Genomic DNA, 20350 nt, shown 5'->3' on the forward strand with positions numbered 1-20350 from the left:
CAGTTTGCCATGGGATTTTGCCGGCTACAGATTTGGCAGCCTTGTTGCCTTCTGGAGAACATAGTTTCTCCCAAAGGGAATGCTATCTATGTCTCTGCTCTGAGATTCTTTTTGTTTCCACTTGTATATGGTAAGGCCTGATCTATAGATAAGCTATAACTATGAAGAATACAAAGTCTCATCCTTGGACAGCTGCTGCTATTCCTCTCATGCCTGCTTTATCCTTGATCCTAGCTTCTGCGTCTTAAATGTCTTAACACAGGCTGAATTCTTTTGAGTAGCTGTGGATCTCATCAAGGAGACTCAGTAGTATTATAGGGCTTGATATAATCAGCACTGTGTTGTCTATAAATAGGAACATCTGAAAGACCTTACATATAAACAGTCCCTTCTTCTATGTGGAGTCTATGGGAGGCATGGTCCATAGCAATGGCATACACAATGGCAAACATGTTTTATGCCTCACTTTATGACTCAGCATACTAATAATTAGAGGATGTTTGAACAAAGTTTTTCCCCCCCATTACATCTATCTCAAGGAATTTACTATGATCTTAACTCATGCATGGGAAATCTTTCTCATGGTGTCTATAGGGCTGCATTTTGCTCTTTTTTTTTTTTTTTTTGCAAGTGTGGAAAATAAGGCACAGAGAGGTTAATGTCTTGTCCAAATCCATACCCTCATCTGATTCCAAACCTAGAACTCTTTTAACTATAACACGATGCCTCAATTTCTCTGTTTCTACTGATAGCACTACTATTTTTACAGTCACTCTGGTTCACAATCTGGAGGTTGTCCTCAACTCTTCTCCCTTAATCCTCATATCCAATTAATTGCTAAGTCTTGTCATTCCTACTTCCCCAACTCTCTCATATCCATCCTCTTCCCTTGACTCATACAGCCTCTGCCCTAGTTCAAACCCTCATCACTTTCTGTTTGGATTATTGTAATAGCTTCTTTAATGGTATCCCAATACTTTCAACCTCTCCCTTCTTCAATCCATTCTCAATACGGCTGCCAAATTCACATTCCTAATACTCATCTCTGAATTTGTCAACCCCTTACTAAAAAAATCTTAAATGCATCTTTGTCTCCAGGATAAAATGCAAAATCATTAGTTTGGCATTTGTAGCCCTCTGCAATGTGGCTTCCATTTACATTTCTAGTTTTCTTTCATCTTATCCCCCTTAGTACCCTCTCCAATCCAATCAAACTGACCTGCTAGCAACTGAATCTAATATTCCAACTCTTATCTCCATCCCTTTGCACAACTGGTCATCTAATTTCTAAAAGGCACTTCCTCAATATCTCTGCCTCAGAGACTAGCTTCCTTCAAAGCAAGCTCAGGTGCCATCTCATACATAAGGCCTTTTCTAATCCTCCCAGTTAGTAACACTTTTTACATCTTGAAATTATTCTGTATTCAGTAGTCAGTCAACTAGAATTTATTAAACACTTAACGTTGTGCTAGGAACTGTGCTAAGCACTGGGGATACAAAGGAAAGCAAAACAAAACAAAACAACAATCCCCTCTACTCTTAAGGAGCTCATAGTCTAATGGGGGAAACTTGCAAATAACCACATGCAAACAAGATATGGACAGGATAAATTGGAGGTAATCTGAGGGAAGATATTAAGATTAAGAAGCACTAGGAAGGCTTCTTGCAGAAAGTAGGATTTCAGCTGAGACTTGAAGAAAGCCTGTGAAGCTAATAGATGGAGATAAGAAGGGAGAGCTTTCCAGGCTTGGGGCACAAGTAAGTGAAAATTGGATCTTAACTTTCCTTACAAAGTGTCTTTCAAAAGTCATGTATTCATTATAAGGTAAACTCTGTGTGTCATCTATACCTTGTATCCTCACCAGCCCTGAATTGTTAGTGATTTAAATATAAAGGATAATTATTACAAAATGCATAACAACATATATTAAGAACACTATAGCAAGAATCAAGAGGGTGATCACCAATTTACTGAAAGCACTTTTAAGGAAGAGTAACAGCCTCAATGGCTTGGGCAATGATTTGTTATAATGTTACCATAGCTCTTGATTTATTAGAGTATACCACACGATCTTTAAGGTTTTTATTTTCTTTCAGTAGAACTGGTGAGGTGATATCAGCTCAGCATCTCAGTCTCACTTTTTATACATTCTCCAAAGAATCCAGAGAATATGCTCATCACTGAACTTGCCAGGTGGTAATTTCCTTCACTTTGCTAAAACCATAAATCTCTTTCTACAAAATGACAATACATTTCTGGGTGTATTGATATCATTTATCATTTACAGGCTCCTGATAGATTGAGAATTCCACTGGGACACATATTATAATTATCTTTCTGTCTCACAGGGATCTTAGTTACCTTTGCATCTCTTCCAGCACCTAGAATGTGCCTTGCACATAGTACTTATTAATAAACAGTTCTTAAACAAATGAAAAACACAAGGCCAACGTTATATCAAATCCAACCTGCTGTGTACTGACTTTTTTTTTCAAAGCAGAATCAAGGATTTCTTACAGACAAAATCCACGAATTCTGATACAAATCTTCAAATGAAATACAGCTCATTCAAGAAAAAATTAAATTCCAGCATAATTTTGCCTGAAATTCTAATATAATTTTGAACACACGCACAACACCCCCCTTCCTGGGGTTTCCAGCTCTAGAGTAACCTCAGTGAAGCTTAGAACAGGAGATGTCTACACACATTCGGACATTTTTATTCCTCTGTATAGGGGAGGGGAGGCGGTCACCATTCATTGTTGCCCATCAATAAAAACTCTCTACTACTGCCCTACATCGATACCTCGAAGTAACTTTTCAACAGCCTGAGAAGTGTTTTTGTTCTGGCCTGTTTTTTTGGGGGGGGGAGGAATTTAAGCCTTAAATTATAGCGGCACAATTTTAAAGATTTTAGACAAGACCCCTGTGCCTATCTTCTGAAAACTAACCAACCTAGCTAAGTTTGGAGTCTAGATCACCAAGGTGGCCACAGGGCGGAGAGCTGCTCCACCACAAGAACTCACAAAGACCCTCAAAGAACAAGAAGGGTTGCGATGTGCGCCAGGAGAGGGAGTGCCCGCGACGACGAAGTCCCCAGGCCCTGAAGGAAGAAGGCAAAAAGAAACGCAAGCCTTCGTTCCGACCTGCCTACTATCTCCTGGCTGGCTGCAGACAACAGCCGTGGTTCCTGGTGGGGTGACTAAACAGATCAGGCCCTAAAGAGAAGATCCTTCCGTCACCAGGAGAACTAGCCAAACTCCTCGCAACTTCACGGTTCCAGTCCCTTCTCCCAAACAGTTCTGCCTGCGTCACAAGGCCACGTGGTCTAGTTCCCTCCCCCCATCTGAATTGTTGACAGCACCACCGAGAGTCACGTGATCTGACGTCATTGTCCTTCCTCCAGCCTGAAATCTCAGGAGCTGGCTGCATCACCCCCTCCCGCATCTCCGACTCCTCCCCACTCGGGCGAGTCTAAGATTGTATCAAGGGGGAACTAGCAGAGGGTTGGTTGTGATACGGTTTCAGTTATTCACTATGCAATGGAAATCAGGCGAATATAAGGCGTGTTGCATTGAAAAATAGTGCTACAGTCAAAAGCTCGATATTTTTCTGATGAAGGATTAGAATTCTTTCAGACTCCTCCCTTTCCTCCCCCTCCTACAAAGTCGCCATAGTGGTACAGGCGGAGGGCGGAGGGATCTTTTGTGCAGCGGAAGAAGAAGTCATTGCAGGTTGTTTGTGAAGCTTTGGCGGTGGCGGTGCTCCTGAGTGCTACGGCGGGGGGGTGGGGGGTGGGAAGCTCGGGACTCTTTTCTCTCACACAGACCGCGGGGGAGAGGGGGGATAATGTCGACCCCGGCCAGGAGGAGGCTCATGCGGGACTTCAAGCGGTAACTGCCCCTAGCAGATGTCCCTGTCCTATTTTCCGGCTGTCTTCCTCCTTTCCCTGAAGCCTGTGGGCAGAAGAGGAGACTAGAGACCAATCCCGGCGAGGCTAGGCCGCAGGGCACCTTCCCTTTAGCTCCGCGACGCGGCCTGGCCTGTCTCAGATCCCGGGTTAGGGCTGGGGTAGGACCCGGGTTTGAGGCGGCTCCTGACCGGAGCTCGCTGCACTCTGTCGACCTTCAGTTCCGGGCCAAGGGAATTCTAATTTTCTCTTCCTTTCCTAGGTGAAAACGGGGGTGGGGGTGTGGGTAGGGGACTGCACAGGCCGCCAGCTGCGCCCAGCTCCGCGTCCCCATCAGTAGAAGGGGGCGTCCGACACCCCCGTGTTTGGGGAACGGAGGGCTTGTCTCAGCCTGGTTTGTTTTTGTGATAGAGGAAGGCGATCGGACACCCCCATGTTTGGAGGGAGGGAGGGGAAGGAGCTGATTTCTTTGCCTTCCTGGGTTTCATTTGTTATTTTAATGAGGCGAATGTCGGGCGACACCCCCAGGTTTGGAGAAGAGGGGGGTATTTCTCTTCCTTTCCCCCCCTCAATCCTCTGTTTCGTTTATATTTGTATGCCCTAGCGGGGTGTCCTTTTCACTGGAGGATGCTCCCCTTCCCCCAACGGGAATCTTAATTCTGTGTTTTTCTAATTGAATCCGACACCCCTTTTCCGGGGTTGGGGCTGGCCTTGAGTAACCCCTGTCCCTTCCGTGAGAGTGGTGAATTTGGTGGAAGCTGGAGACTAAGCCTCTCCCTCTCCTCCCCTCCCTTCCCTTTCTCCCTTCTCCCTCTTCCCCCCCCCAACTCCCCCCCCGGGAAAAAAAGCAAAAACAAAAACAACCTTGCCGGGTGCTGAGCCTACCCAAATCTCTGGTTCCAGTCCTTGTAAGAGCTAGTTAGGGGTCTGGTGGGGATCAACTCATTCTTTCCAGGTATCCTTTTTCGTTACCAGGAGACATGTTGGATAATTCTTTGAACTAGTAACTTTTAAGGTTTGAAGAAATGGCTTTCTTGCCAGTACTGAAAGTGATAAGACGAGCACCTGGGTTTCCTGTGGTGCATTTAGATTTGATTTTAGGATTTTTATCTGTTGAGAAGGATGGGATTTTGACAAAGTAGATGTTTTTTTTAGAAGTGATTTACTTACCTTTACAAAAACTTGGAAGATACGTGGGAATATAAAATAGTGAGGAAATTTATTACTGAACCTATCTTTCCTCAAAATTTTTTTTTTTTTTTTTTTTTTGCTTAAAGAGAAGTGTTTGGGATGACTTTGTTCTGGGGAAACCTGCTTGTTTGCCACAAAGTTTTTAGTTACTTAAAAATTAGAGTGCTTTCACCACACCCTTTTAAGTTCTCAGGTGAGGTGCTTGAGAGATCTTTTTCCTTAAGTATACTACCTCTTAATTCAGACTGAGCTGTTGTGGGTGCCTTTTCCCCAGGGGAAAATGGTATAATTCTGCTTAAATGCAATGTACTTGAACCCGTTTACCAAAAAAAAAAAAATTCAGTATCAAGATAAAATACTTATGTGCAAAGTATTGAATAGTTTACAATATTTTGCATGTAAAACTTTATAACTTCATAGGTCTGTATTGAAGCCTTTAAAAGAAGGTTACCTGAATAAGAGACAAAGGTTAACTTTATATCCTAGTTGTCTTTTTCCAGTTATTGGAAGGTAACACACTTGAAGCACTTTCTAGAAAAATTAGGAGGGTCACATGTATAATGTACTCAGCTTTTGATTTTTTTTAAAAACATCTTTAAAACACTATTTTATGGCTAGATATTTCATTGGTTGGTTTTTCTGAGAATTACCCAAGTAATAGGTTTCCAATTTGGGTTCCAAGTACAGTTCATTTTATTTCTTAAATTTTGCTTTGGATACAGCTTAATTCTGGCAACACAACTTTTTATGTACTACATTTCTAAATGCTAAAAAGTTTCTGGACCTTTAGAAGTATGCTGGGGTTAATTAACAAGAAGTTGTGGCCATTATGGAAGATATATCAGTCCTGCCACTTTGCTTGTTGACAATCTACTGAACGTGCTTAAGAGGCTGTGATGTTTATCCCTGAGGGGAGGGTAGTGAATTGCTGGGGTCAATTATAAAAGGGAAATAAATATGCACTACTTGCATATGGAACTTCAGCTTCCTGTAAATTGCATTGTCCTTGTTGTCCATTGGTCACTGTTGTTCACAGACATTGATATCCCGGGGTACCTTCATTGTTCTGAACTTTGACTTGCTTCTTCCGGAACCTCACTCTTATAAAAGACTTGCCACACCTTGCTGAGCAGTTGAATATACACTTTAAACACTGGCTGTTTAGAACCCTTTTACTAGACTCAGCCACCTAATTAATTAACTGCTTGACCTTAGGTAAGGTATTTAATTTCTTTGGGCCTCAGTTTCCCTGTCTACTAATTATAAAATAATGGTAGTTGTATTACTTCACATGCCCAGTACTTTTAAGGGATCAAATGATATACATGTATATGAACTGATGAGTAATTCATAAAGCCCAATGAATATCAGCCATTCTATTTATTGTCATTTTTGTGTAGCAGTCTTGTTTAGAATCATAGTGGTCACAAAGTCATCACTAGTATAAGAGACGAGTATTTACTATTTACGACTCTGTCCTGTACCATTATGTACAAAATAGCCTTTCAGTTATGAAAACTGAGATAAAATTTTGAGAGGTAATGTATCATTTGGTGGTACTGTACTTGGAGAAAAAGCATCATTATCCTTTCTTCTAATGTAGTTACATGGATTTCTTGTACTTGCAACCTCGGTCTGGTTCCTGCCTAATTAAGTTTAGGAATCTGGCAGCCAATAAACCTTGAGAGTTTATAATCCGAGGCACAGTTGAATGCTGAGTGAACTTGACCCTGAGGAAGGTTATATGTCTGGTTGTTAGTCTAGCCCTGACACATTGTCACTCTCCAGACTCCTGGTGTTTTGTCACTGCCTTTTAAGATACAGCTTTTATAATTGTTGAATCTGGAGCTTGAAGAAGAGGTAAATGACAATAAAAGGGACCTAGCTGCTTTTTGGAAGTTATTCCTATATGCTTTCCCACCTTCATTATATCTTAACTAAGCACACCATTTAGAGTGTAATGGAAAGAAGTTTCTGCTTACAACCTGTGTATGATTATAGTCTTCGTCACCCAACCTTTCTGAGCTTCAGCTTCCTTATCTGTGAAGTGAGGAGCTTGGACTAGATCAATGATGTCGAACTTAAATGGAAAGGGGACTTACCAGTCCATAGATTTGGAAGGTTCCCTGTGGGCTGCATATCTACTTAGTTTTAAAATGTAATATTGTCTATGTTTTATTTTATTTTCATTTATTTTGTTAAATAATTCCCAATTACATTTTAATCTGGATCCAGCTGGGGAGTGTTGTGGGTAGCACATTTGATGCCTCAGAATTAGATGACCCTAATTTCCAATATAATCCCAAGTAAATTGATATTTCCTTCTCCTGAAATAAACTGAATAAAAATAAGATGTTTATTTATTAGTAGATTGGTATACTACTATTATTGCTACTACTAATAATAAGTAGCTTTTCTTTATACTTGTGCCAGGCATTATGCTAAACATTTTCCAAATATTTGATCCTCACAACAACCCTGGGAAGTAAATGTTATCATTATTTTACAGTTGAGGAAATAGAGATATACCAGACATTAAGTGACTTGCCCAGGGTCGAGGCTAGTAAGTATCTGAGGCTGAATATTGAATTCAAGTCTTCCATACTCCATTGTGCTACCTAGCTGCCTTCAGTAGGCATAGTTGGGCTATTTTGTAATTGTAATTACATTCTGTCCTCCATGTTGTAAAGTAGCAAGGGTCAGGATGAAAATGTATTAAAAATGCAGGGACGATGAAAATAAGGTGGTGTAATGGAAGGAGTACTGGATTTGAATATCTGCTTTGCTCACAGCTTTTTTGTGATCTTGGGCAAGATATTTAATTCTCCGGGCCTCAGTTTCCTCACCATCATTTGAAGGGAAGACTTCTAAAGCCAGTCCCTTCTAGCCCTAAATAATATGGTCGAGTGATCAGAATTATCTTGGCAGTTGAGCTATTCAGTTAATGCTACATGGTAAGGAACACCATCTTACGTAACCTAGGGGAAAATCATTGATCCTAAATCCTGTAAAATTCTGGAGAACCTGGAGTGCTGTGTAGCTTTTTAAAGGCAGCAAGGTTTAGGTACCTCTAGATTTTTTCATTCAAGAGTTGAGAAGGACCCTTGTCCTTTCAGCAAAGACATGGAAATACATCTAGTTTAAAATAACATAAATTGATTAGAGTTTCTAGAAGACTATATGGAACAGTGATCCTGTGTGCTTCAGTGGGCTTTCTCATTGGGTTTCATAGTCAACTTTTTTGCTTGTATTTCTTTAATTCTTAGATTGCAAGAAGACCCACCTGTGGGTGTCAGCGGCGCACCATCTGAAAACAACATCATGCAGTGGAATGCAGTTATATTTGGGTAAGTAGCAAGTCATAACAAATGATAGGCCTCATCATCCTTTGAGCATTGAAGTAAAATATTTGGCAAATGTTCTCCGTAAAACCACATTGTATACAGGGAGTTCATCTTCAGCTCTAAAAAGCTACACTAATGAAATACAAGCTAAACAGGTCCTATCAAACTAAAAAAGCTTCTGTTGGTGGTACAAGGACCTAGCTAAGTGCAGAGGAATCAATCACCAGAATGTTGGTTACCACTTGATTTTTTTTTTTTTTTAAACCATAAAGACCAGTAAGGTATGGAAAAATTGTGATCTGCATCTGTTGAGGAAATACCTACATGAGTGAAATGATGTATTTTTTGTAGTATTAAAAGTTCAGTTCTCTTGAAAGAAGTTGAAATCCTCCAAGTCTAGAACTGGAAGTTAAGAAGTTTCTACTCGAATTTTTATAGTGGGATTATAAGAACTATTTCACTTGTGCTTTTGGTCTTTTACATAAATTTAATTATGCTTTTATTTCCTTGTAAGACCATGCTAGTTAAAGTTATTTGTTCAGTAGAATGGTAAAGGAAAAACTGATAGTCTTCTGTGTCAAGCCAGTCTGGGTACAGGCACAACACAGAATGCATTTCAGTCTTACTGTGGGAGAAAAAGTACCACTTAATGTGGCAGTATAGTAAATGCAAATACTCTATGGGCCTATGTAAATAAAAGTGGAAAGTGAGTTCTTGACTTCAGTAACCACGTGTTAAAATGTAAACTTGATTTTTTTTCTCTTTACATTTAAAATTCCATTATGCCTTTTGTATTTTGTTTATTTTCATTCTTTATTCCATTTCTTTTCTTCCTAGGGTTTTGTTGTGGTTGTAGACACCAGCAGCTTTAAATTCAAATTATTATGAAGTGATCCTTTTGATCTTTTAAAAAGGGTTTACTTTTTAATAATTATTTTTAAAATAAGATCCCAAAAAAAGTTCTCTTTGCTCCAGAGCAAATTTTTAAAAATCAGATTGTTTTCAATAGATAAGTGAGAATAATCTCAGAGTGAAGAAAGAATAAACCTACGTTTAACCTGCCATAGTAATTATTTGTATTAAAATGCTTAATGTACTCTGTACATATTGTGTATTTAAACCTCTTGGGAAAGGTAGAATTGGTATGAGAAGAAGGGAAGAGATTTGGGGCAAGAGAAGAACGGCAGTTGGTAGAATGAATAGCTTACCTGTGATAACATCCACACCGAGCTTAGCCCCATTTCTCACAAGACTGGTGCTTTGATGTTGTTCATTTGTGACCAACTCTTCATGACCCCATTTGGGGCATTCTTGGCAAAGATACTGAAGTGGATTGCCATTTTCTTTTTCAGTCCATTTTACAGATGAGGAAACTGAAGCAAGCAGGGTTAAGTGACTTGTCCAAGGTCACTGGGCTGTTAAATGTCTGAGGCCAGATTTAAACTGTGGAAGATGAGACTCCAGGCCCACACTTCTATCCATTTCTCCACCTAGCTGCACTAATGCTAGAAGATATTAAATCTTCTAGAAATCAGGATAAATTGGCTCAGGGTCATTCTAAATTGTCTTAAAGTGTTTTGGTCCCCATCTTACAAGAGTGTATTGAAGGGCATATGCTAATTGAATTTTTTTTTTTAATCTTTTAGGCCAGAAGGCACACCCTTTGAGGATGGTAAGTGTTCCTGGTGAACATTTCTTTGCTATCTCCTACATGAAGAGGATGCTTTTAAGTAGCAAGTTGGCATATTAATACCTTCTGCTTAAAACCTTTTCCTGTTGTTGCAAGCCAGTTTGAAAGTAGACAAAAAATTGTAGGCTATTGGGAATTGACAGCTCACAAAGGACTTTCTCTTCTGGAGCTTGAATAAACTTCAGTGCCCTAGTTTATTGCTAGGGCAGTTGGATATTGGACAGTAAACTTAGAGACAGGAACCATGTTGAGAATAGTTTATATTTAGATGGTTTGTAACGTACTAGAGATGTCCATGAGGTAAACACCAGGAGGTTCGTCATGCTTTTAGCCTGCTGTGACCATGTTGGCATAGTGTTCAACAGGAGTTGTTTTTAAACATTGCTGCCAATAGCTTCATGTAGAATAGTTTACAACACCACTAGACTTTCCCCACTCCTAAGTGATGGTAAATATTTTGTATTCTCTTTTGTACACACATTGGATTATTTTCATAGAGAAGCAGAGTAATGCAAAACTAACTGATAACTGTTTAATTGAACTCATTGAATTGATTTTTTTTAAAGCCAGTTCTTGGGATTGTCCTAAAAATGACATCTTTTCTTAAGTCGAATTATTTAAAATGATCAAGTTTTTAATATTCATCAATCAGAATTTTTAAATACATTGTCTTGATCTGGATGTGTGATTTCATCAGTGTCATGAACTCTACTTTGTAGAAACTCCTTCCACAGTTGCAGATCAACAGCTGTTTGTAACTTGTGGAGTCGCCTGGATTTGGTGAGGGGTTAAGTGACTATTGCCAGTGGTTGCACAGCAAATATGAATCAAAAGCAGAATCTGAACCCAGTTCTTCTTGACTCCAAAGATGGCCCTCTATCAACCAAGTCATGCAGTTTCTCAATCAAAAGTGTGTAGTCTTTTAATAAGACAGTATTTTTTCTTCAGTGAGCAGTCATGGATCTGAAATACCTGTCTTTATAAAACTTATTTTCTTCATATTGTTTAAATTGCCAACCCTATTGGATGCAGATTTGAAGTGATTGATTTTTGGATGTGACTTATGCATGTAGAAAAATCCCAGATTATAAACAGACAAGGAAATCCCATGCTGTTAAATATGGTATAATTTCCAGTATTTTAATCTAGTAAAGACTTCATAAAATCTTTTCTAAATAAGAGCCTCTAATGTCAGGGTAGATTAAAACCAAATTTCATTTGACTTTTGAATAAGCCTGAGAAATAGGTGTGAGGTATTTGTGTTCTCTGTGAGTATGTATTTTGAGTAGTAGAGATAAGGAAAGAAGCTTGAAGCTTGTCCATTAGACCTTGGCAACGAAAGCTGGACTAAAAGTTTGTTGATTTTTACTTTATGGAATATTTCCCAGTTTATTGGATGCCCTCTAATAAAGCAGATAAATGTTCGTAGATTGGAGAGTTTTAGGTGTGGTTATTTGGGTAGTATTTTCTGTGGTTAAAAAATGACTTTTAATTTTGTGAAGTTGAATTTACTTTAACAGATATTTTAAAATTGCTCATTATTTACAAAGCATTGTTCTAGTTTCTAGGAATACAAAAGGAACTTCCTCTACCGATGCCAACTACCACCCTCTTAATTTTAGAGAGTTTTGTAGAACACCAAAAAGCTAACTTGCTTGCCATAGGGTTACCCAATCAATATGTTTCAGAGGTATGACTTAAACCTAGGTCTTCCTGGCTCAGAGGCAGCCTCTCTTTCCACTATGCCAAGGCTGCCTCTGTAAGATATCCAGAGACAAATGCAGAATATTCCCTTCTCTTATGTACTTTGATGTGTGACTTTGTATACTTAATAGTAACATTCCAACTAAGTACTTTCAGTGAGGTGAAAGAGCAGCTAAACAGTTCCCTTCTACCACCATTTTGCCTTCTTAAAAAATACAGCCATTAGTTAGGATCATAGATTTAGAGCTACAAGGAACCTTAGAGATCATCGATCTAAGTTCAGTCTCTTCATTTTAAAGATGAGGAAACTGAGGCCCATAGAAATAAAGAGTCTTGCCCAAGGTCACACAGATAATAAGTAAACCAGGCTATCTGACTTCAAATCCATTGCTTTTTCCACTATATCACGCTGCCTACCTCAACAAGAGGGACATTTTACCTACTTATGCTTAAAACAACTATTCTAAATGAATAATAAAGGGGAATATAGGTAAATGAGTCTATGTTGGCAATCCTAACTCATTCCAATTTCAGAATCTCATCACAGGCATATAATGTGTCCATGAGTAAGGGTACTAATAGATGATACCACCTTTTAAGTATAGAACTAAAATAGGGCATTTATGTTTGTATGGTAATTAAAAGGTGCCAGATGATTGCTCATACTTGTCCTAATTGTTTTATTGGCTTTGTTTTCTTCTGTCTCAGGTACCTTTAAACTAGTAATAGAATTCTCAGAAGAGTATCCGAATAAACCTCCCACTGTTAGGTTCTTATCAAAGATGTTTCATCCAAATGGTAAGTGACTATATTGGATATTGCAAATACTGAAGAGGGTGTATTTAAGCCCTTTGAATTGTCACATTTCACAAAGGAGCACCTTTAGTGCTATTAGCTATTTTCTGCCATGGTCTTTTTATCTCCATCTCCATAGTTTGAAATACTAACACAATTTTAATGATCACAGGATCATGGACTTAGAGATGGATGGTGCCTTAAAAGTTATCTAGTCGAACCCTCCTGTTGACATCTAATTAGAATAACCCTTCTTCCTGGTGGCATTATTTTTGAAAGTTATATTCCTGTGGAGCAGAGAAGTTTTGGAAAATTGTTGGGAGGGCTTCACAGAGCTTTATTCTGTGTGGGAAAGATTTCTGGGAACTCTTGAATTATAACAAAGTAAACTGTTACTGACTTCAATATTATATTTGCAGTCTATGCCGATGGTAGCATATGTTTAGATATCCTCCAGAATCGTTGGAGTCCAACGTATGATGTGTCCTCTATTTTAACATCAATTCAGGTAAATTCTTTGTCTTTCTTGCTAGAAATAGTGTAAATCAGGTTTTCTTATGGTTAGGAAATCTTGGTGAAGAATCCCAGAAAGGATATTCTTGTTGATTAGAAGAATGTAGACTTCTATTTATTTAAGGGGCGCTAGAGTAAGAATCTTGGGATGATAGTATATGAGCAAAGCAACATTAAATTTGCCTAATAGGTAAACTGTAGTTTCCTCCCCACCCTTAAGTGAAACTTAGATACCAAAGCAGCATGGTAGATAATAATTGGAAGTCAGTGAAATAGAATGACAGGAATTAATTTGGGGGGTCGGGGAGAGGGGGAAGTGATAGAGGGAGGGTAGTGTGCACATGGTAGTGGTTCTTTGGTTTTTAATATACCCTTTGAAGCTCCCTCCTACTTCTCCCTCTCCAACACATACACATACACACACTTATTTCTAGCATTGTTTTCTCCTTACCTACTTTATTTCCTCACCAGTTCTATACATTTTGGAATATGAAGGAAATTGAAAAGATTCACTGCTAAATGTTTGAAAAGTAACACCTTTTGGACTGAGCCTTTACAATGCCGGTTGCTAAATTATAACCATATATTTAACAGCCAAATTAGCTTACTGTCTCTCGGTTTCTGGAGAATGCTGTTCTTTTCTGATTGTCTTTGAAATGTAATCTCATAAGATAGTTGGTAGTTATTTGCTTTTGAAGTTAAGTTCATTGTCAGGATACTATCATTATTAGAGTCAAGTAGCTTGGTAGCTAAAACTTGCATTAATATCGATAATTACTCCTCCTGAAGGATTTCTGTTGTTTGTATCCTTGTCATGTACTGTGTTTCAAGTATTAAATATGTACGCTTTTCCTCTCTTCTCTCTTTCAGTCTCTGCTGGATGAACCTAATCCCAACAGTCCTGCCAATAGCCAGGCAGCGCAGCTTTATCAGGAAAACAAACGAGAATATGAGAAAAGAGTTTCAGCTATTGTTGAACAAAGCTGGAATGATTCATAATAGACAACTGCTGTGTTCATCCTCATCATCATTGTTGTGTATAATTTACCTCTCAGTAGAAAGGCTACCAGAAATTTTAAGTGCCACAGGTTTTAAGGATTTGCATACCTAATGTGTCTGCAAAAAAGAAAAAAAAGCCCTTCAGTTTAGAACCTTTAAAAGCTTGTGTATCTTGATTAATGTACTTTTTATTGCATGGTATGAACTAAGTTATTGCTACATAAATTTGTAATATATCCTGTTTGTATTTTTTTTCCAAGTGTATAATGTTGGTGTGAAGTTTTCATGACAGAATATACACATTTTGTAAATCTGTACTTTTTTCAAATATTGAATGCCTTATTTTTGAATTCTTTAGATTTTTAAATTGGAGAAAAGCACTTAAAAGTTTTTTATATATAAATATTACATGTAAAACTGTTAAATACATAACTTCAGTGCAAGAGACTTTGTCACTTATTTCCTTATCTGACTAGGAGGGATTGATACATAAGTATATCTCTCCAGTCATTTATATTTGTTTTATCTCTCCAATTTCAGGGGAATAATAACATTCTCTCAGTAGTTTGTCAGGAAATATAAATCAAATGTGTGCTTCTTAACTGAATATCCATAGTAATTTCATACACCAGTTCTGAATATGCATATTAATTACTCTTAATAGAGTAATTACTATACAGAGCTATTTGGTTTCATTATGATGCTTAATTATTGAAGGATCACTTGTCTCTCTTGGTCATTTCACTAATTATTCTAGGAGATTTGGTATACTCTTGATCTTACTAATTATTCATTTTGGTGGGAAATTGAAACTGTTGGCATGAATTTTTTAAAAATTATGAATTTACTTCCTAGTAGAATGATAAATCAAGAACCAGATTTTTTCTTTCATCAAGGCAAAGTTTTGGAAAGGAATTATTATTTAGCCTGTTTAATGCCAGCCTTTAATGTAGACCTACATTTCTTTCTCCTCCAGAACCATACATACTTCAGAGTCTTATAAATTGCTCTCATGGGGAAAAAAAAAATCCCTCAAATTGTACAAAAGCTAATTGTACATGAAGTTTGCAGGGTCATTACAAGGCAACAATGCTTCAGAAAGCTAATGCTAAGATGTTTAAGAATAAAGGGGAAACAGCTTTCCATATGATGAACTTGAGAGTTCTTATTTCCTGTCCATCTCCCCAAAAATAGGACATTGAAAATTAGTTGCCTGGTTTTTATGGTAGGTCTGTGATTATAAGCATCTGTGGCAATAACCTTAAGTGTGTTTTTCATCATATCCATGCAGGTCACTTGAGGAGTGCATATGCCGCCTTATTGCAGTGGCACACATTCAGAGGGAAACAACAGCTCCCTCACTGATAGGAGCTGGACAGATGATGTAGCACCCAGAATGAACTCTATAAAGAAATTGTAATAGTAGGAGAAATAACTCCTGGCATTTCCCTTTAAGGATTAATTCGCGTATTGCTGAAACCATGTGGTATAATTTAAAGGGGGAAATGTTTGAGTTTTACAAACTGCTGGTTGGAAACTATTCACTGATGAAAATACTGATAGTAGCATCAATAAGAGACTTTATTTAGAGGTGCTTTGATATAAGTGGCTGATGCTTTTAGAATTACTAAATGTGTACTTTCTGAATATATGTAATTTGAAAGAATGAACATCTTGTAGTTTGTGACAGTAGAGAGGTGAACATTTTGACATGTTCATGAATACTATTGGATAATCAAAAAAAAAAAAAGCTACCATTGGATAATCTCTCCAAATCAGTTTAATCCTCATATGACCTATCTTCCTTTCCTAGTTGAAACCCACAGCATGTCAGAATTGATGGAAAATTGTAAGTTTAAACTGTTCAATCTAAACCTTCAGAAATTGAGCTCTATAATTTTGTTGTTTGTTGTTGAATAGAATTATTTTGTGGGAAAACTTCAGAGACACTTGTGAATACAGTGAAAAGCAAATTGAGGCTATCTCTTGACTTCTGTCTTTATACATTTTTGCAGATTCATGAAATAAGCTTTGCGTTATTTGTATTTCATATCTTAATGATCATAGGGTGTTTGTAGCATTATGTTAACTAGATTAAAGATGTAGACCAAAGAAAAATAAGACTGCCCTCAAGATTATAAGCTGGAGAGTTGAAAAATGTTTAGCATAAATGCTTGTGGAGTCTAGGGGCTCCCTACTGGTGTAGGGAGTGCCTAGCAAAGGAAATTACATATACCAATGCAAGTCAGCATCTTTCCTGCACCTTAGTCATAACTGTAGACAGTATTGAGAGGCTCAGTGACCTACCTGGGGTCACACAGTATTTGTCAGAGGTGGGTCTGGAACCTTCTGTCTCAAAGGCCATCTCTTGATCCATTATGCCATATTGCCATGTAGGTAGGCTTTGAAAGATATAAGCCCTGTTTTCTAGAGGCCAGAATAGGCTAAACGCTCTTAATCTCAATGATAATTTAGAGAGAAGCAGACAGAAAATAGTACATACAGTGTGATGGAAAGTGGAAAGTATCCTGGAATGAGTTGGGAGATGAGAATTTCTAACTGACTTTTCTCATCTGAAAAATGAGATTTACTAAGATGATCTTTCAGGTCCTTTCCAGCTCTAATGCTGTCTGATAACCAGTTAAGTTACTTGGTTCATTTGATTCCATTAATGTTAATTCTGTGGCACTTTACACAGATTTCCTCACAATGTCCTTGTGAGAGAATACTGGCATGCAAAGAAGTTAATGACCATGATTACATGGTTATTAGGCAGTGCAGCCACAACTTAACACCCAGACCGCCAGACTCCCCAGTTAGGGGCCCTTTCTAATCAACCATACTATCCTCTTCCCTGTAAATAGTTCTGTTTCAGCCTTATTGTAGAGCCAAACAAATTTTTGAGAAATAACATTCAGTGATTGGGGGAAAAGAACCCAATAAAGAATAGTAAAGAGTGTATTTAAGACCAGATGAATAATTTCCCTAGGATAGCTCTGAAAATCTTCCTTTTAGCAAGAGTGGGGTCAGTAAAATCCCATTTCTGTAGCAGCTTAATGTTTTAACAAGTACAGAAAACTGAGATAGGTAATGCTAGTGTAAATATCCTTACAGTTGAGAAAATGGGCTCAGGGCTTAGTGAGTTGGAGGCAGGTCTTAAACCCCAGGTTTCTTCACTCCAGCATATACATTGCTGCAATGATTAGTAACATTTGTTCTTCAGGATAAGCAGTCTTTTCTCAAACTGTTAAGCTTAGTGCCATCTCAGAAATGATCCTGAGCTTCCTAGCACTACGAAGATAGTGCTTCACAAATGGATTACTAATAGCTCATGGTAGTGAGACATGAATTGCAGAGTACTAATGACTATTTTGAGCCCATCAGCTTGCAGTCAGCAATAGCAATGGAGCCTTGCTTATGTAGGGGAATATTTATGCAAATAATAGAGGAGTAAAGTCAGTAGCTAGAAAGCTATTAAAGGTAAATAAATTGTCCTAAACTGGCATACTTTTTTTTTTATCAAATGGAAAACTGGCAAGAGAAGCCACTTGAATCTCTTCTGTGGAAAGAACCAACCTGTTGTAGTCTTCGGGGAAAGAATTTGCAGTCATTTGCTCCCCAGTTGTTCTAGGGCCATGTGGTAGACAGCAAGCATATTAGAAACAATTTACTTGGGGAAAAATCTGAGTTTCCTATATCTTTCAAGGAAAGGAATTAGGTAAGTTTATCACTCAGAACCTTTTTAGTTGCTAACAAAATTTTCTGGTATATTCTACAAGTTTGTGAAATTCTTTTACAAGTCCTTTTTTAAAGGTAGGTATGGGAATTATTAAGCAGTTTCCCTTTTGGACAAACTTGTTAGGGAAGTCTTTAATGTATCAGTTATTTCACAAAATTGTATTTATTCAAAATATAGGTGGAAAAGTCTCCACAGAAGCAGCTCTTTTTTTGACTGAAAATAAAAGCCAGTGCCCATCAGTTGGGGAGTGGCTAAATAAATTATAGAATGTGAATGTAATGGAATACTATTATAAGAAATGATCAAGGGTATGATTTCAGAGAAACTTGTAAGGACTTGTATGAACCTCCTGCAGTAAAGTAAGCTAAACCAGTAGAACAATTTTTGCAGTAACAACATCGTAAAGGCCAACAACTTCGGAAGACTCAAGAACTCTGATCATCACAATGACTAACCACAATGGCAGAGGATCTGTAGTGAAACATACTACCCACCCCCAAACAGATGTGATTCCAGGACTGGGACATATTTTTTTGGTTTGGTCAATGCTGGAATTAGTTTTGCTTGTTTGCATAGTTGTTACAAAAAGTTGTTTTTTCCAATGTGGTAGAGGAAAGTAAGAGAGAGAGAAAATATTTTTGTTAATTGAAAAACCAAAAAGAAATAAAAGGTCCTCACAGAAGTCTAATTTAATGATGAACAGTGAAAATGACCTGAAGCCTAGAAGAGAAGATGGAGAAACGAAGAGGCTGAATAATGACTTTTCGAGGAACTTGTTATCTGCGTAAGAGAATTGTATTCTAAGGTTTCTTCCACTTCTATCATTCTGTAGCTCTAATTGGTATGAGAGGAAGAAGGAATGTACCTGTATGAAAATGAATCAAAACTGCTTTGTGCTTATCAATGATTTCTTAGTTGCTTAATATGGTAGCCTTTTGTTTTTCTCTTGACCTCTCTAGCTTTTGATATTTGACTCAAACTGCCTCTTCCTGGGTATTTTCTTTCTTTGGAGTCCCAAACAATACTTTCTTCTGGTTTTCCTTCCTGCCAATCACACCTCAGTTTCATCATAAACCATGGCTGGTCCCAAGACTGACTCTGAGCCCTCTTTTCTCCTTATACCTCTAATGGTGATCTCAACTACTACCCTGAGTTCAATTATCTTTCTATGCATATGACTTCCAGGACAACCTTTCCTTAATCTCTCCTACATCACCAACTGCTTTCTGTACATCTCCACCTCAATGTTTAATAGACATCTCAAGCTCAATGTGGCCAAAATGGAACTATCAACACTCAAACTTTATTATTTCTATCAAGGTACCACCATCCTTCTAGTCACTCACAAATTGGCAACAGCATCCTTAACCCTCCCCTCTCCCTAATCATCCCATATATAATCAGTTCCCATTATCTTACAGATTCTACTTCTATAGCTCTTTCACCTGTCCCCTTCTCTCTGCACTCAAGGCCTTACGTTACTTTTCAAATCTTCATCATTTCTTTCTCAGGCTAGCAGTAGCTGGCTTTCAGCACATATTCCACACAGCTGCCAAAAATATCTGATCATGTCACTCTACTCTGCTCAAGACTTCAATAGCTTCCTTTTGTTTCTATGATAAAATACAGCTTCTCCAGGTTGGCATCTAAAATCTTTCATTGTCACTCCAGACGATCTTTTCAGATTTGTTTCATGCCTCTGGCCTTACTACATTTCAGCCAATGTGACCAATTTACTAATCCCTGAACTTAGAATTCCATCTCCCGCCTCTACGGCTTTACATCGCCTGGCCCCTAGGCCTGGAATTCACTCCTTCCGCAGCTAGGTGGCGCAGTGGATAGAGCACCGGCCCTGGAGTCAGAAGGACCTGAGTTCAAATGTGGCCTCAGATACATAACGCTGACCGTGGGCAAATTACTTAACCCCATTGCCTAGCTAAAAAAAAAAAAATTTTTCGCTTCTTAAAGGCTCAGCTCATGTCACCTCCTCCCTAATTTTTAACTTTCACTCCTTAAATTTTCTTGAGCTTATGTTTGTATTGTACGCCCCAGTAGAATGTAACCTGGAGTATAGCCTATTGCATTTTTGTCTTTAATTCTCTGAGCCTAGCTTAGTCTTTGCACATGGTAAATGCTTAATACTTATAATAATACATTTATTGCATTGTTGAATGATCTTCAGAAACCTATCTGAGGGCTTTCCACTGATGCAAAGTTAATGCTGCTATCCTTTTTTTGAGCTGGTTGTGTGAGGGGAGCCAACTTCAAGCCTTATCTAGACATTTTCAAAGAGCAGCATGATCCACCCAGAGATGCAGCTGGATGGAGTAGAGGAAAGGGCACTAGATTAAGAATATGAAGAAATGGGTGCAAGTTTCAGCTCTGGTATTCATTACCTAGGTAGCCTTTCTGTGCCTCAGTTTTCCCACCTGTAACATGAAGATTATTACCTACTTTACAGGTT

At 38.2% G+C, this 20350-nt stretch overlaps 1 protein-coding gene across 1 annotated transcript; it reads left to right on the forward strand.

The window, feature by feature from the left end:
- Positions 1-3787: 3787 nt before the first annotated feature.
- On the forward strand, positions 3788-18793 carry UBE2B (ubiquitin conjugating enzyme E2 B). Its single transcript, XM_027849089.1, has 6 exons — positions 3788-3894; positions 8369-8449; positions 10093-10118; positions 12549-12638; positions 13055-13143; positions 14019-18793. The coding sequence occupies exons 1-6, from the start codon at positions 3851-3853 to the stop codon at positions 14145-14147; spliced, it is 459 nt and encodes a 152-aa protein (XP_027704890.1). The 5' UTR covers positions 3788-3850; the 3' UTR covers positions 14148-18793.
- Positions 18794-20350: the final 1557 nt, after the last annotated feature.

Source organism: Vombatus ursinus, unplaced genomic scaffold, assembly GCF_900497805.2.
Source record: "Vombatus ursinus unplaced genomic scaffold, bare-nosed wombat genome assembly UNPS02007284.1, whole genome shotgun sequence".
Classification (NCBI taxonomy): Eukaryota; Metazoa; Chordata; class Mammalia; order Diprotodontia; family Vombatidae; genus Vombatus; species Vombatus ursinus.

What these genes read in the sequence shown, in the direction of transcription:
- UBE2B (XM_027849089.1), top strand. Translation starts at nt 3,851, where the DNA reads ATGTCGACCCCGGCCAGGAGGAGGCTCATGCGGGACTTCAAGCG. An exon ending in TGGAATGCAGTTATATTTGG is followed by an intron (nt 8,450 to 10,092) that starts GTAAGTAGCAAG and finishes TTAATCTTTTAG; the next exon opens with GCCAGAAGGCACACCCTTTG. An exon ending in CTATTTTAACATCAATTCAG is followed by an intron (nt 13,144 to 14,018) that starts GTAAATTCTTTG and finishes TCTCTCTTTCAG; the next exon opens with TCTCTGCTGGATGAACCTAA.